This window comes from Microcebus murinus, chromosome 2, assembly GCF_040939455.1.
Source record: "Microcebus murinus isolate Inina chromosome 2, M.murinus_Inina_mat1.0, whole genome shotgun sequence".
NCBI classification, from domain to species: domain Eukaryota; kingdom Metazoa; phylum Chordata; class Mammalia; order Primates; family Cheirogaleidae; genus Microcebus; species Microcebus murinus.
Genome location: NC_134105.1, coordinates 24,008,779 through 24,024,845, shown reverse-complemented (window position 1 = coordinate 24,024,845; position 16,067 = coordinate 24,008,779). Strand labels below are relative to the sequence as shown.

General features: G+C 51.7%; 1 protein-coding gene across 3 annotated transcripts in view; it reads left to right on the top strand.

Moving 5' to 3' along the window:
• CSMD2 (CUB and Sushi multiple domains 2) overlaps positions 1–16,067 on the top strand; it is a 570,274-nt gene that overhangs the window by 190,426 nt on the left and 363,781 nt on the right. For all 3 annotated transcript variants that reach the window (XM_075996375.1, XM_075996373.1, XM_075996374.1), the window contains exon 4: positions 5,288–5,482. In XM_075996375.1, the coding sequence (XP_075852490.1) occupies positions 5,288–5,482 (195 nt within the window). The remainder of the gene's footprint in view (positions 1–5,287; positions 5,483–16,067) is intronic.

Below are 16,067 nucleotides of genomic sequence, written 5' to 3'. Positions count from 1 at the left end.
GACATAGCGTGAACAAAAGAAACCCCCAAAATGCCTGTCCTCAAGGAGCTTACAGTGCAGCAAAGAGAAACAAGCAATAAACAAATGGACGTGTCAAACATAAAATATATATAATATGTGACATTTATGAATCTTCTATAATATATGATATGCCATATAAAATATATAATATAATGATATATGTCGAATATATAATATAAATATATATCAGATGGGTGGAGAAAAAATGGAGAAAGCAAGTATAGACAACTCTGTGGGGACGGAAATATATGCAAAGTGCTGGACCCGGAGGATGGCACAGAGTAAATGTGCAATAAGTTACATTTAAAAGGACAAACAGCTAAAAATAAGGGAGCTATAAAGATTAAGGAAGATACTGTGTGATGCAGAAGTGCCTAGTGGAGATCCAGTACTCAAAAGATCATGGTTTTTATTACCCCCTCCTTTGACACTGCTCACTACCCCCAGATCACACATATATAATATATGCACATACACACATATGCACATACACACTGTCTCTTCTTTCCCTGCTGAGCCTTTTGGGAAAGCTAAATCCTTGTCCCTAAATCCTTCTTCCCAGCTATTCTGCCACTCTGTATCAACTGCGTGACCATGGAGATGAAACAAGTTACTTGATGGGAGATAGGAAATCAAAACATATGGAGGGTGCTTGTCCAGACAGCATAAATGACTCTTCATTATAATATGGGAGCCAAAGACTCAAATTAAAAATAAAAAAAGGCACGATGTACCTTTTGCTGCACTTCAGCCACAGTGGAAATTCATTGTCATACAATCACTGGGAATATTGTGTTGATTGGCAAGAGCTGGGCTTTGTAGAAGGGACAAAATTCCCCACAGATAATCTACAATGGAATTGTTCAATGTCAGGCACAGCTCTAATAATATTGTTCTGGGCTGCGTTGGATGTAAATATCTCACTCTTCATTTTGTAAGCAATCAAAGGGAAGCTTTATAGATGGGAAGGCAGGAACGGTTATAATAGTATCTGTGCTGAAAAACACATGGGCAAAGTAAAAAAAAAAAAATCAAAGAACATTGTGCCTTAGAAAGGCTTCACTTTGTGGCTTATCTCCCATCTCCTATGTCTGTCCAGCAAGTTGCACATTAGACACATAACAAAAGACCACACTTTAAATGTTGCCCTTGACATTATTAAAAAGTACAGGATTGGCAAATCAGACTGGAAAAAAAAATCAGACTTTTAAATCTGGACAGCCAGACAATCTCCCTTCGTGTTGTGGCAATGCCTGGAATGATAAAGGGGGGAAGGGGACTCTTAATAAAACACTCACTATGTGCTCGGGTGCTTTGCCTCTGTCAGAAGTGGCACAACGATTCCAATTAACAATGCTGAATGATAGAGCCAGAAAGACCCAGATTCACATTCTTTAGTTGTGTGGCCTTGGCCAAGCAAGTTAATTAAGCTCTCTGCTCAGTTTTTTCACCTGTAAAATGAGGATAATGTGTAACCCATAGGATTGTTTTGATGATTAAGTAAAATAATCTTTTAGTCCAGGACCTGAAACATACCAGGTACTCAGAGGAAAGTGTTATAAATTTTAATCTACACAATAGCCTGTAATGGGTTGAGTTGTTTCTTCTAGAAAAATATATGGAAGACCTAACACCCAGTACCTATGAATGTGACCTCATTTGCAAACGGAGTCTTTGCAGGTGATCAAGATAGTGTGAGATCGTGAAGATATGCCCTACCCAATAGGACTGATATCCTTATAAAAAGGGGAAATTTGGACACAGAGACACAGTGGGAGAACATTATGTGAAGATGGGGCATTGGAGTGATGCATCTACATGCCAAGCAACATAAAAGATTGCCAGAAAGCCACCAAAATCTAGAAAGAGAAAAGGAAGGATTCCCTTACAGGTTTCAGGGGAATCATGGCTCTGCTGGCACCTCCATTGTGAACTTCTAGCCTCCATAACTGTGAAAAAATAAGTTTCTGTTGTTTTCAGCCACCTAGTTTGTGGTACAGCAGTCCTAGCAAACCAATACAGCCTTATGAGAAGAAAAAGTATCCCCATTTTCAGAGGAAGAATTGAAGCCCAGAGAGGTAAGGTTTACAGCTCAAGATCACTTAAACAGAGGTGGTCAGGCTGGGATTTGAACCCCGGCCTCTCTAAGCCCAAAGTCTATCCTCTCTCCATTCATGTGTAGCCTCCATTCACAAGAGCAGAGCTTTGGATAAAAAACAAGGTAGGGCTGGAAATGAGCCCCCATTCATTAAACCCGGGTCCCAGTGGAGGCACCAGGTCAGAGTGGTCTGATTATGAACAGCTCATTAAGTAAAGAGCAGTGAATGCTTGAGAGTGACTTTTTAAGAAGAATCGACTTTTATTTATAGTGACGTTCCAGTCATTAATTTCGAAGGAAGAAAGCCCAAAGCAGAAGCAGGTTCATTAAAAATTTGACATTAGTAATTTAATTAAATTGGGTCTTTGCATCTCGTTGCAGAAAATGAAACGTTAGTTCTACACCAGTTCTCAGCTCATTTCCCCTGGTTGGCTCCCTCCCCTCACCTTAGCTTGCTTTCTTCTCCAAATGTTTACCTGCCCTGCCCCTCCCACCCCCAACACTCATAAACATGCACACATCACAGTCACTGCCTCCGCAGGAAGCCAGCAGCAGGGGATCATGGGAAGCTCTGAGTGAGCCAGCAGCAGGGGATCATGGAAAGCTCTGAGTGAGCCAGCAGCAGGGGATCATGGGAAGCTCTGAGTGAGCCAGCAGCAGGGGATCATGGAAAGCTCTGAGTGAGCCAGCAGCAGGGGATCATGGGAAGCTCCAAGTGAGCCAGCAGCAGGGGATCATGGAAAGTGCTAAGTAAGCCAGCAGTGGGGCATCAGTCATGGGAAATGCTATGTAAGCCAACAGCACAGAATCATGGGAAATACCAAGTCAGCCAGCAGCAGAGATCCGGGGAAGCTCCAAGTGAACCAGCAGCAGGGGATCATGGGAAATGCTAAGCTGGGCCAACGACAGGGTGATGGAGGTTGATCTTTTCATCCAGTCATCTCTTCAGAGGTAGAGAATGGGGGAGGAAGAGCTCTTCATTCTTTAAGATTAATTATCCCACAAAAATATAAGCCTCTGAGGGCTGAGACCACTGATATATACCCAGCACCAAGCACAGTAGGCCCACAGTGAATCTTTGTTGCACGAAAGAATTAATACATGAATGAATAACTCCCCAAACAGCTGTTTAACAAACATACAAATATGTCCCTACAAGTGCCAGGCACCATGTTAGTCTCCCAGGATATGCCTGAGAGCCAGATCAGGCCTGTGCCCTCATGGCCCTGCCACCCAGTGGAATGAGACCTGTGAATGAGACTCTGCCAACTTGTGAGCACCTACTGCGTGCCGGGCCCAGTGCCAGCCATGCAGCATGTGTACTGGTAACCCCCTCAGCCACTAGATGTTCTTGGCCTCCCTCCTTTCTCAGCTGAGGAAACTAAGGCTCCGAGAGTTCACGTGAGGCAAGGTCACACAGAATAAGGCAGTGAGAGCTCCTGGTTTCAAATCCAGATCTGGTTCCAAAGTCTGCCAGTTCCCTCCACACTGAGCTGTTTCCTCTCAGAAGGGGAGGAGAGGGAGTGGGAAGGCCTTCCTTTGGGGGGTTCTGAGATCATCAGGGCTGGTAGGGAGGGTCCTGGGAGGCTGGTGCCAACAGCAGCGTGGCTATAAAGAGGACACTTCAAGGGCTTAGGGATCCCGTTAGAGTCGAAGCCCACCCATCTCTACTTCCCTCATCATTGCCACCTCACCCTTTCACTCCAGGCTTCCTGAGCTCCTAGGTTATCTCTGGCCTCAGGGCCTTTGCATATGCTGTTTGCTCTTTTTTGGCCTAGCTAATTCTTACTAATGTCTCAGGGTTCTGCATAGATGTCACCTCCTCCAAGAAGTCATCTCTGACTTCCCACCCTGACCCCCCACCGACTGGGTTTGGTCCCCTGCCTGGTCCCTAGCCCATCATAACCCTTAGTGTCCCTTTACTTGTGCACCTCTGCCACTGGCCTGGGAGCCTGGGTTCACTTGTGTTGTACTCACTGCACACCAGGCCCTGTCCTAAGCACTTTGCATACCTGAACTCATTTATTAATAATTCTCACAATTAAATTGGCACGAGGAAGGTACTCTTGTGATCTCTATCTTACAAAAGAGAAGACTGAGGTGCAGAGTGGTTAAAAGACTCACCCAAGGTCCCACAGGTGGTGAGCTGTCGGGCTGGGAAGTGAACCCAAGCATGGTGGCTCCACAAGTCTGTACTCTCCACCACCCTGCTGTGTGGCCTCTCACAATCTGATAAATCAAAGCCAGGTGGGTCAATGGAGAGGTTTGGACAGTGGTCTGGGAATGGCCGAAACCCCTTGTCCTCACCCTATTGGGACGTCTTGAAATGGTGGGAGTTGTGCACCTTCAGGGAATAGGTAGCTCCAACTCGAGAGAAAGGCAGAGGGCCGGGGGAGCTGGGTCAGGTGGGACAGGTGAGTTGCAGGCACAGAGGAGCTGTCCTCCCTCCATGCTAATTGCTGGGTCATGATGCTCTTCTGCCCTTACTAAGACCATTTCTTCCAGATAATGGGGGTGCACTCACCACTGGCCCCAACTGCTTTGGCTCCAGCCCCCCACTGCATTGTACTCCCCGCTCCCAATTTTCCCCTTTAAATGAGTCAGTCCGATGGGCACTACAGTTCTTGTCTTCCCACCTCACTGCCTATTGCAGCATCAGCCAACCCCTTCAACCCCCCTGCACCTGCTGGGCCAATGTACCCCTCTGGCTTCCAGGGAAAACCAACATGAAAGAAAGGACCCTGGATTTAATGAGCACCTACTCTATGCCATGTTCTGTGTCCCTCCCATGGTGTTTGGTGAGAAGGAGAGGAGTCTGAAATCAGACCAACCATGCCCAAGAGGTTAAAGTGACTTCCCTGGGGTGGCATCTCTAGTGATCGGGACAGACATACTTCACACCCAGGGCTGCACATTAGAAAAAGCAAGCAACCTGGCTGTCCAAGTGCAGAGCTCATGTGTGGATCCTCCTTAACGTGTGATCTCTTCTGAGTAACCCATTTTCTGAGCATCAGCAGATATGAGGCGAGCAGATCAGCAGTGGCCAACCACGTGCACAGAAGAAATGAGTCGCAGGGAGGCCGAGTGGCCTAGGGAGGTGAGGCTAGGAAGCCAGTGTCAGGGCTTGAACCCAGCTTAGGGGCTAAATGTCTCTTCCTTTCTTTCTAGTTCTCCCCAGTCACACATGCGGGAACCCAGGGAGGCTGACCAATGGCGTCCAGCAGGGCTCGACCTTCAACCTTGGCGACAAGGTCCGCTACAGCTGCAACCCGGGCTTCTTCCTGGAGGGCCACGCCGTGCTCACTTGCCACGCTGGCTCTGAGAACAGTGCCACGTGGGACTTCCCCCTGCCCTCCTGCCGAGGTAGGTGGCCAGAGAGGGGTCTGAGGGATTGGACAGTGGGTGGGAGGGGATGCCGGAGTTTCTGGTAGGATCCAGTCTCAAGGGCAGAAGCTGCACCCCAGCGGGGCATGGGGACCCACCATGGGGAGCCCAAGTCTGGGAAGCACCAAGGGTCCCCAGGGCCCCCAGGTTTTCTAGGGGCTTTTGAGCCTCACCTGACCTCCTAACCTTCATGTGTGCCCTGCATTCCCTTCCCCTGCATCCACAAACTTATTTTTAGCCAGTCTGCCCTGCTGTCTCAGATGAAACATCACTTCTCTTCCCCTGCAGACCATCCCTCCTCTTGTGCACAGACTGCTCCTCCAACAGCTTCCGTACCGACCTCGCCTTAGCAATTGTCCTCTTCTCTTTCTCATAAATCCACCCTCTCTCCCTGTGTAATAGTTCCTACCTCTCAGCCTCCAAATATGCTCAAAACCACTTTAGCCCAACCACACCCCCCTATAAAAACCTCTCTTCAATGCTGTGTCTGCCCCAGCCTCCCAGCTTCAGTGAACAAGTTCTCCCTGTTTGCCCAAGACTTCCCCATTTTTAGTCCTGAAGTCCCACATCCTAGAAACCCCCTCCGTCCCAGGCAAACCACGGCATTGGTCACCCTAATCACTGGTCACCTGTCTTTTCCTTATTGCCCCTCCGCCACTCACCAGCCATGTGCATTTCTAAAATAATTTCCAGTGTCTATCTGATGATAAAAACAGGCTGGGCACAGTGGCTCACACCTGTAATCCTAACACTGTCGGGGAGGGGCTGGGGGTGGTGGTGGGGGGTGCTTGAGCTCTGGAGTTCGAGGCCAGCCTGAGCAAGAGTGAAACCCCATCTCTACTAAAAATAGAAAAATTAGCCAGGCACCATGGCTTGTGCCTGTAGTCCCAGCTACTTGGGAGGCTGAGGCAAGGGGATCACTTGAGCCCAGGAGTTGGAGGTTGCAGTGAGTTATGATGATGCCACTGCACTCTACCCAGAGTGACAGAGCCAGACTGTGTCTCAAAAAATTAAAAAACAAAAATAAATGCATGCTCACTTTTAAAAGCTTAGAAAATACAGAAAAGAATAAAGAAGAAACAAAATCTGCCCATTTTAATCACAAATTTTATGCATTTCCTTTTTATCTTCTAACACATATTGCACATATGCATATGGTACAAAAAGTACATAAATTGAGATGATAATGCATGTAGATAATTTTGAACCACCTTTGAAAAACTACCGCATTGCACGGTAGGATTTCCCATGATGCCAGCAAAGCCCATCCACCCTCTGTCTCCCTTTTACCTCCCATTTACTCCGCTGTAGGCTGGCCTTTGCCTCAATACTCTGCATCCCGCCGCCAAATCAGGTGGGAATCGTCTTGGCCCTTATATTTCTTGACCTCTTGGCAGCCTTTTGCACTACTGACCACCTTTTCATTCCTGAAACTCTCATCTCTGCATTGTGTGGATCCAGAACACCTATACGACAGTCTAGGAGGTGAGAATGACTGGTGGAAGTGGCTCCTCCTTTGGTTCCAGTTTTACTTTTCTCTTGGAGGAAGCTTTTCTGTAATTACTATAAAAAAAATTGGCTCCGGAGATAAGCAGCTCCCTCCTCCCAGCACATGCACATACTTTTTATTATCGACTCCAGGGATGAAAATTACTTGGCACGTGTACCTGTTCCCCTTATTCCTACTCACGTGGCAGACATAATTAATTGATCATAGCATGCCTTCTGCCTGAGTCCAGGCACAGCTGCAAATGCCTTCCCAATAGGCAAGCCACAGCCAGTCGGTCTGAGTTGCCACATGACCTCACCTTTGTTTACCCCTCATCAGCCAATAGAGTCAGCCTCAGGCATGGTGATCCTTCCTGGTAGAGCCCAGGGGAAATAGAGTCCCATTTCCTGCCTTCCTAAATCCTGTCCTTCCAGGCTCCATTTCTAACTAGGGACTTGCCTCTTTTCCAGAGATTGACATCAGGCATGACCTGATCAGGTGAGACCTTGGCCCCTACTTAACAGGTGCCTGGCCTAACCATAGTCTGAAGCTGCTGTATCTGCCCATCCTCATAGCATCTGTACCAGAGAACGCTCCCTTCCAAACACACGGGGGAGGCCAGCTGAGGATCCCAATCTCGCTTTTGGAAGGGCTTCGAGCCCAGGAGACTCCCTGATCCCCGTGGGCAGGGGGCAGAGATGTGGTTCTGCTCAGAGGCTGGGAGGAACACAATGCCTTCCCAGCTCTCAGGGCCCCCAGGGCCACCCTCGCCGACCTCCCCAGGCTTCAGTTCCATTTCTCTAATCGAATTCACTGTGATCTACAAGAATATCTTGAGAACTGTCCTCAATACAGTGCTTTTCCGAAAGTGATTTTCCAACTGTCCTTCCTTAGGAAGTTAAGCTAAACAGCAGCAAAGGGTGCTCGCCGCGCCCACGCTGTGCCAGGAGCGGCGGTCATGCCAGGGCTCACAGGTTCCTCCTCGGGAAGGATTAAAAGCCTTTTGGCCTTTCTTCCTCCTGTGCAGAAGCCTCAAGGGCTGGCATCTGCGAGTGGATGAACCTCATCCACAGGGCAGTGGGCCGTAAATATTTGCTGAATGAACGGCTGTCTGGACAGGGCTGACTCACCATCAGGATGGCGCAGGCATGCAAGCCCGAAAGGGAAATTACTGGCCTGGGTTACTGCACCTGCCCAGCAGCTCTGAGTGACAGGATCTCTTTAGATCCAAAGCTCACTAGAGCAGCTTGGAGAGCCGTGTATGTCTGCTTTACCCAGGAAATGCCGCGTGCCCAGCTGAAAGGTGGGCTCTGTCTGGGGACATGCCATACACGAGGGGGTAATAGGGAGCAGCAGGGACCCAGGGGACAGAGCAGGTTTGAGGCTGACCCCCCAGGAGGTCCATCCCAAGTATCCTGGCCCATCAAGGCTTGGTCCAGCTGGCAGAGGGAAGGGAGGCAGCGCCGGTGAACTCCCTTCACTGTGTATCACTCTGGGCACATTTTCAAAGGCAGAGGTCCCTGGGAGATGCTGAATTTTGGTAACCTCTTTGATCCATGAGAAGGCGAACCATGTGGATTTCAGCAACCGGCCTCTGACTTGGGAGGGGCATTGGCCCGGGATCAAAGAAGGCTTCCTGGGGAAGGAACAGAGTTCAGATGCGCTGGGGGCTGAGAGGCAGGTGGTAGAGAGAAAGTTGGCCTGAGCAAGAAGTGCGTGGCCTCTGAGGTTCAAGCCAAGCACTGCAGGCTGCCACCAGACCTGGGGAAATGGGCATTTGGTCTGCAGAAGCTTGGATTGCAATTGTCGAGTTGCATTCCAAATTTTCTGGCCCCAGGAGGAGGAGCCCACAGAATGTGAAAGAGAAGCAGTGGTGTTGGGCACGGACAGTGCTCGGAGTTGGACCGGCCTGCGGCCAGCCCTCACTATGCCAGCCAATTAGGATGCAGCCATTGTGGGCAACCAGGCTGGAGCTGACGCATCTTGATCAAGGGTGGCCGCAGCAGAGACAGAGGGACGTGAGTGGACTGGGCGTGCGTGGATTTGTGGCACAGCTGATAGGCCTTGCTGATGGATTGGATGTGGGTGCTAATGGAATGAAGGGTCAAGGCGGACTCCCAGCTCTTTCTGGAGTGCTGGTGGGTGGGGATGCCAGTGACCAAGTTGGGGTGACTGTGGTAGGGGGCGGGAAGATTGTCCCCCAAAGAGAATCAAGACAGCTCATTTTGTCCAGGTGAAGTCTGAGATGCCTGTGAGACATCCATGTGCGGGTATTCACTCTGCAGCTGGGGGGAGTCCTAAGCTGGAAAGAGGCATAAGAGCCCCAAGGCAGCTCTGTAGATAGCAAAAGGATCTGGGCTCTGCGTGCTGTGCCCATCGTGTTGCTCAAAATAAACAACACACAGAAAGCACCAAACGCTGTGTCAGGCACAGCGTGGACCTTGAGTGGTTCTGAGCACTGGGGCTTTGGTGTGGACCATGACTACCCAAAGCCACTTCTTACTATAGGCTTCCTTTACCACTGCTGGAATCGCTAACGTGCTTCTCCTGTCACCTTTGCCATCACTATGACTATAGCAGAACATTCTACAACATGGGCTCTTGGGTCCATTCACCTGGCCTTGCCACTCAAACCCACTGGCTGAGTGGCTTTGGGCCAGTTACTCAAGTTCTCTGTGCCCCAGTTTTCTCACTTGTAAGGGGGAATAATAACAGTGCTTCACTCAAAAGCTGGAAGTGGGGTTTGAGTTGATAAATGCTAACTAAGCACGTAGCAGAGGGCCTTGCTCACAGTAATGACTCGACGAGAACAAGCTATCGTTGTGATTCTCACTGCCACGGCCACACTGGCCAGCATTTACTGAGCCCTAAGTATGTGCTGGACCCTGTGTTACCCAACACAATCCTCACGGAACCCCTAGGAGGTCAAGGTACAGTGATCTCCGATAACTAGCAAGGGAAGGGAGGCCCAAAGTGATGCCGTGCTTCACCTGGGATCACGCAGCTGGAAGGTGGGGGAGCCAGGATGCAGCCCAAGTCCGGGTGCCTAACGGCCATGACCCTCACCACCCTTATCCGCTGCAGGCGAGGATGGTGGCCTCGGGCCTGTGGCAGGAGACTCACAATGACACTGTGACTTCCATGGCTCCTTCAGCTCCGGGTCTAAGGCCCGGAGCCTGGTCCCCAGGTGCACACACCCCCTGTGTGGAGCCACCAGGCCAGGGACCGCCGGTCTCCGTGGCTGCTTTCCACCTCCACTTTAACTCGTGCCATGAGATCTTTAAGAGAGACACCTCTGGGAAGGGCCTGAGGTCACTCTGCTGGGCAGATGCTGCTTCAGGGCAGGGGCCAGAGTCTGCAGGAGCTACTTTTCCTTCTTGTGAAGGAAGCCTAACCCGAGGCTCACCTGCCCCACCCACCCCGCCGCAGCACAAAGCCCCCGTCTTGGACCCCTCAGGCAGAGGAGAGGGGAGCAGGAGGAGGCTTCTTATCCCTGGAAACCCCATCTCCAGTGTCTGGCGCTTCCAGGAGCCAGATGTAGCCCACGTCAAGAACTGGATGACAGCGATGGAGGCCCGGGCAGCAGAGAAATGGGTGGGTAATGGGATGGGCCTGCAGTCAGAGTGTCCTGGGTTCAAACCCCGGCTCCAGCATTTAGTAGCTATGCGGCCATGGGGAAGTTTTAAAAACGCACCGAGCCTCCGTTTCCTCATCTGTAAAATGTGTGTGAGCATTCCTATCTTTCCAAGAGGTTGGAGGATCAAATGAGGAAATGCAAGTAAAGCATTTTGCACAATGCCTGGCCCACAGTGAAAGCTCAACAGAGAGTTACGCAATCAAATGCCCCGTCCTGTCTACACTCCTGCCCTCAGAAGGATCTCGGGTGGCGGCATCTGTGGAAGGAGTATCCGTGGGGCAATAGCGATGTTCTTGGGACTTGGTTATTTCTTAATTTTAGGGAGCGTCTTTGTGAAAGCCAAGGATAAAGGGGCGGAGTCCAGAGCCCCGAAGAACAGAGAACTGAGGAGGTTGAGCAGGTGACGGGGACCCTGGCATGGACAGGGGAGCCTCAGCTGGACAGTGGAGGGAGGGCTGCAGCTCTGGGCACTTTCTCTCGTCCCTGCAAGATGGCGGCTTCACCCTCGGGGACTGTTGGGATTTCACGTCCTCAGAGGCTGAGTGGCCCCAGGGAGGGTGACATGAACAGAAGCCACTGTGAAGGCCCCAAAACCTCCAGGCATCCACGACGGTGCCCTGGCGTTGGCCTGGAACAGGGCAGATAAAGGGCTGTTTCCTCCATCCCTACCTGAAGTGTGTCAGTCACTGCAGAGTTAACGGATGTCAAAGGGGACTGCGGGGGAGTTCTCTAAAATTATGGTTAATTGAAGAGATTTCTGTAGACCTTAAAGTCGATCATAAATAAAGTCATAAACTTGGAAAGGCAACTATCAGCACAACATACCTGCCCCTCAGAGTCTGCGCGGCTTCGCGGCAGTGCCGAATGCCCGTTGCCGGAGCAGGAGAGAGTGCAGATGAATATTTTAGAACAGTGGTGTCAGCTGAAGGTTATATTTTATGACTCTGAAGTTGTAACCATGAAATATGATGCCTTGTTTAAAGTGTGAGGAAAACCTCCAAACAGCTTTTACAGGGTCTTCAATCAAAACAGGATGGTGCAAGAGCAACGGTGTGAGAGGAACCCAAGAGGCAGGACGGCTAAGACAGCAGAGGTGTCATCTTCACAGTCCATCGGGGGCTCTGGCCAGAGGGTCTCAAGTTCCCAGGTCCTCAGTTCGGGTACAGTCCAGAAGTCATGGACTAAAATTGGGCAGTTTGAAAAATCTCGGAATGGCTCACCAAGCCCTTACCCAGCAGGGAGGTACATTAGAGCGGAGGAGACTACCATCTCGGTACCAGACAAACCTGACTGGAATCCTGACTCAGATACTTCCCGTGTGGCTTTATGAAAGTTACTTAACCTCTCTGAGCTTCAGTCTCCTGCTACATTTGTTTGTTCAACACATATTTAGTGGGTGCCTGCTATCTATTCCAAGAAATGTGCTAGGTGCTAGGGACAGAACAGACATGGCCCCTGCCTTCGTGGATTTTATTGTGTAGACATTAAATAGATAATGACATAATTGATCAACTAATTATGGGAAATATGTGATGCACGGAAAATGTGTGTTGGGGGGTATTTTGTTTCTGTAAAGATCCTTGAGGAAGTGTTGCTGAGGCTGGAACCTAAAGGCTGAGGAGGGGCCAGCCCCTTGTTTCCTACCACAGAGATAGGGAAGAAGGATCCAGAAAGAGAGAATAGCACTTTCAAAGGTCCTGGAGCAGGGAGATGCTCCGTGCATCGGAAGAGCTGGGAGGAGGCCAGCGCGGCTGGGATGGGAGGGAGGGGGTGTCTCACGGAGTCGCCTGGCCAGACGTGTGCTTGCCAGCTCCCCTCAGGCCCCTGTGAGGAAGGGGTGGGCTGGAGGAAGAGGGAGGCTTGGGGACCAGCAGGGGCCTCGTGGCTGTGGTCAACTTGGAGCTCGACATGGCTTAGAGTAGAGCAGCGGCAGTGACTGGCGGGGACAGAGACGAGAGCCACTTAGCAGGACTGCAAGGCCGGTCACTGGGTGGGTGTGGGGTGCGGGAGGCGCTGAGGGTGACCCCAGCCCCTGGCCTGAGGAACTGGGTGAATAGTGCTGGCACTCGCCCACATGGAAAACTCTGGAAGAGCCAGGTTTCCTGTTAGGAGAGGACGAGGAGGCCTTGTTGGGTTGGGATTGAGAACAACATGGATATCTAAGGGTTTCTAAGGCCATGGTGGGCCGAAGGCTGCAGGGCCATTATCTCATTGTCTTTCCTCCAAGACCTGCTTCCATCCAGCATTCCCTGTTGTCCACCCGATGCGCAGGATGAGGCCATGGGACCAAGGGCCTGGTTGGGACGCCTCCACGCAGAGTGGCTGCCCGGCCGGGCCTCACCCTCCCGCAGCTCCGGAGCCGGCTCCAGGCGTCCCCTCCAGACGCCTCTCATTGGTGACCTGCTCGCTTCCCACTGAGATCCCCTCCCTCCCGGCTGCCCTTTCTCTCCTCTTGGTGCTTTTGCTCCTCCTGCTCCTTAAATGTCCCTTCTGTCCCCAGCCTTCTCTGTTCCGTGGAATGAGCTCCCACTTCGTCCCGCTGACTCCCTGCCCCACAGCCTCTGGGTGTCCAGGCCCACAGCCACTGCCCTGTCTGTCCCCCAGGACTCACGCTCATCATGGGGGTCTGAGCAGAGATGGGCGGCCACCACTTCCTGCAGAGCTGTGTCTCTTCTGGGGCCGGTTCCCTCCCTGTCCTGCACGGCCCACTCCCTGCTGGAGAGACATCCTCTTGCTCCTCCCGGCCTGCGTCCTGAGTCCCTTCCCACTCCTTCTCCTCCCACCGCCACTGCCTAGAGTTGGGGCCTTGACGACTGGAGCAGCCTCTTCTCTGTTCTCCTGTCTCTGGTCCCTACCTGCTACCCTCCCCCAACCACACCACCCATCCATCACTAGGGCCAAAGTCATCGTTCTAAAATAGGCCTGGGCCTCTACTTCCCGCTGAAAACCCTCTTCTCCATACCTGCCATGGTTCCCTGACATCTGCAGGTCAGATCGGAACCCCTCAGCAGCACCGTCAGGGCCTTTCTGAGCTGACCTTTGCCCTCCCTTCCCATTCTGACTCTCACTGCTCAGTTCACACACCTGGCCCTTTCATTGCAGTGGCCAGCTGGCCACTCCCCAAGAGGTACCCAGTTCAGGCCTTCTCACCCTTGAAGGCTTGTTTCCTCTACCTGGAGCCCCTTTCTTTCTTCTCCCCCCAGCACACTCCTCCTCCTCTTCCAAGGTTTGGGCTAACTCTCCCTTCCTTCACCGTGATTCCCCTGCCCCAGTGCAGCCAAGACCAAGCCCCTGTGGCCAGGGCTGCAGCCGGTTCCACCTGGTGTGGTCAGGGCCGGTGGCAGGACTGCTGGGGATGGGCAGGCCCAGTGCTTGCTGGGGACAACACCGACAAATCTCCTGTTTGCTGACTGGCTCCTCCGCCTTATCTCCCCCGTAACGTTCACGGAGAATTTATTTACATCAGAAGGAGACAAACTCTGCCTCGGATGTCAGACTTCACGGCCTTCTTCCAGCGAGATAGCCAGGGCGGAAACTCCGTGCAGCCTGATAAAACCAGCAAACAGCCACACTACACCGCATGTGTCACCAAGCAAGGGCCGTCTCGTCTCCCCTCCCTCCCTGGGGCTGGGCATCCGGCCTGGGGGAGCAGGGGAGGAAGGGGGAGGAGGAGGAGAGCAGGACCTCGGCTCCCCTGCTCAACATCTAAGGCCCTTCCCAGTCCAACCCTTGCCTTCCTGCCCAGCCCAGCTCTGTCGTCTCCACCTGTCCCTTCAGAGGCTCTGCCTGGGAAGTCCCTCAGCACGCCACACCCCCCGACTTCCACAATTCTTGCTGTTTCTCCGCCAAAGACGCCCTCTCCCCTGAGGCTCAGCAGGCAGACAGCCCTCGGTCAGTGGCTCTTGCCAGCTCAGTGTTCAAAACGCAGCCAGACTGCGTCTCTCTGTCACCACCTGGTCCAAGCCACCATTGGTGCTTACCTGGATTATCGTGGCAGTCTCAAGAGGCCCCCAGCTTACCCTGTTCGTTTCATTGTCTACACGGCAGCCAGAGGGATCCTGTTAACACAAATGAGATCGTGTCGTCCTCTGCCCAGCACCCTCCACTGGCCTCTCATCTCACTCAGAGTAAAGGTCCACATCCTTACAGCGGCCTCTAAGGCCCTCCGTGGTCTGCCCCAACTGACCTTTGTGACTCTCCCCGTTCCCAGTGTTCCAGCCCCTTGGGTCTCTTGATGCTCTTCCGCAGTCCAGCCTCTGCACCCCATGGCCTTTGTGTTTACTGTTCCGTCTGCCCAGAATGCTCTTCCCTCCCCCAGATAACTACATGGCTCCTTCTCTCACTCTTTCAAGTCTTGGCTCAAATGCCTTTACTGACCACCCTTTCTGAAATGTCCACACCCTGCTGCCAACACGGGGTGCACTGCGTCCCCCTCCACACCGCTCACCACCTCATTTGCTGTAGAGTTTACTTATTTATCTTGGAATCGTCTTTATCCCTCTGAGCAGAGTGTAAGTTCTGCGAGGACAGGGATGCTTGTTTGTTTTATTCACAGCTGAATCCCCGGCACCTAGAACAGTGGGCAACACATAGTAGGTGCTCAGTAAGCATTTGTTGAATGAATGAATGAATGAATGAATGAATGAATGTCTAAACAAAAATGTTATCTCATCTGTGAAGCCTTCCCCACCTCCCACGTGCTATCACTGTGCCCTCAGCACCTCCGTTATGACAATTCCACGTTGCCACGACTGGTTCGCCTGCCCGTCCCTTCTCTGAGAAGCAGGTGAGGGCAGGGATCACATCAAGCGTTTCATAACGTAGTGCTGGCCCAGCCCAGTGTTTGGCACACAGTAGGTGCTCAGTTAATGGCTATGGGAGGGAAGCATTCGTGGGCACCTACTGTGGGTAGGCCCTTGCATTTCTGTGCTCAGACATGCCTAACAGCTGGCATTTGGAAGTGCACTCATGGTTCTCTTGACTCTGTAGAATGATATTAGTAAGACTTGTTCAGAGCCACTACACAAAATCACTCTCTCTCTAGCCCTGATGGCTCCTATGTATCTGCTAATCTGATCTCACCATTGGACACATCGGACAGCTCTCTGTGTCCAGAACTGAACTCCTAGTTGCCTTCCACCCCTGGCTTCCCTGCCCTAGGAAATAGCACCTTTCATCCATGCAGCTGCTTATGCCAGAAACTGGATTTCAGACCTCCCAGTCACTAAGTGCTGTAGATTCTGCTTCCTAAATATCTCTCAAATAAGTCCCCTTCCCACCTCCCCGAGCACTTAGCTCAATCTCATCTAGCCTCACCTGGATTTGGGGGCTGTGTCTGCCAAGAGTGTCCTGCTTGCTTCCTGACTCAGCTCTCCGCTGTGCTATGGCCAGGGTGTTCTCCCTAAAATGCAAGTCGAATCCTATTTCTCACTACCTCT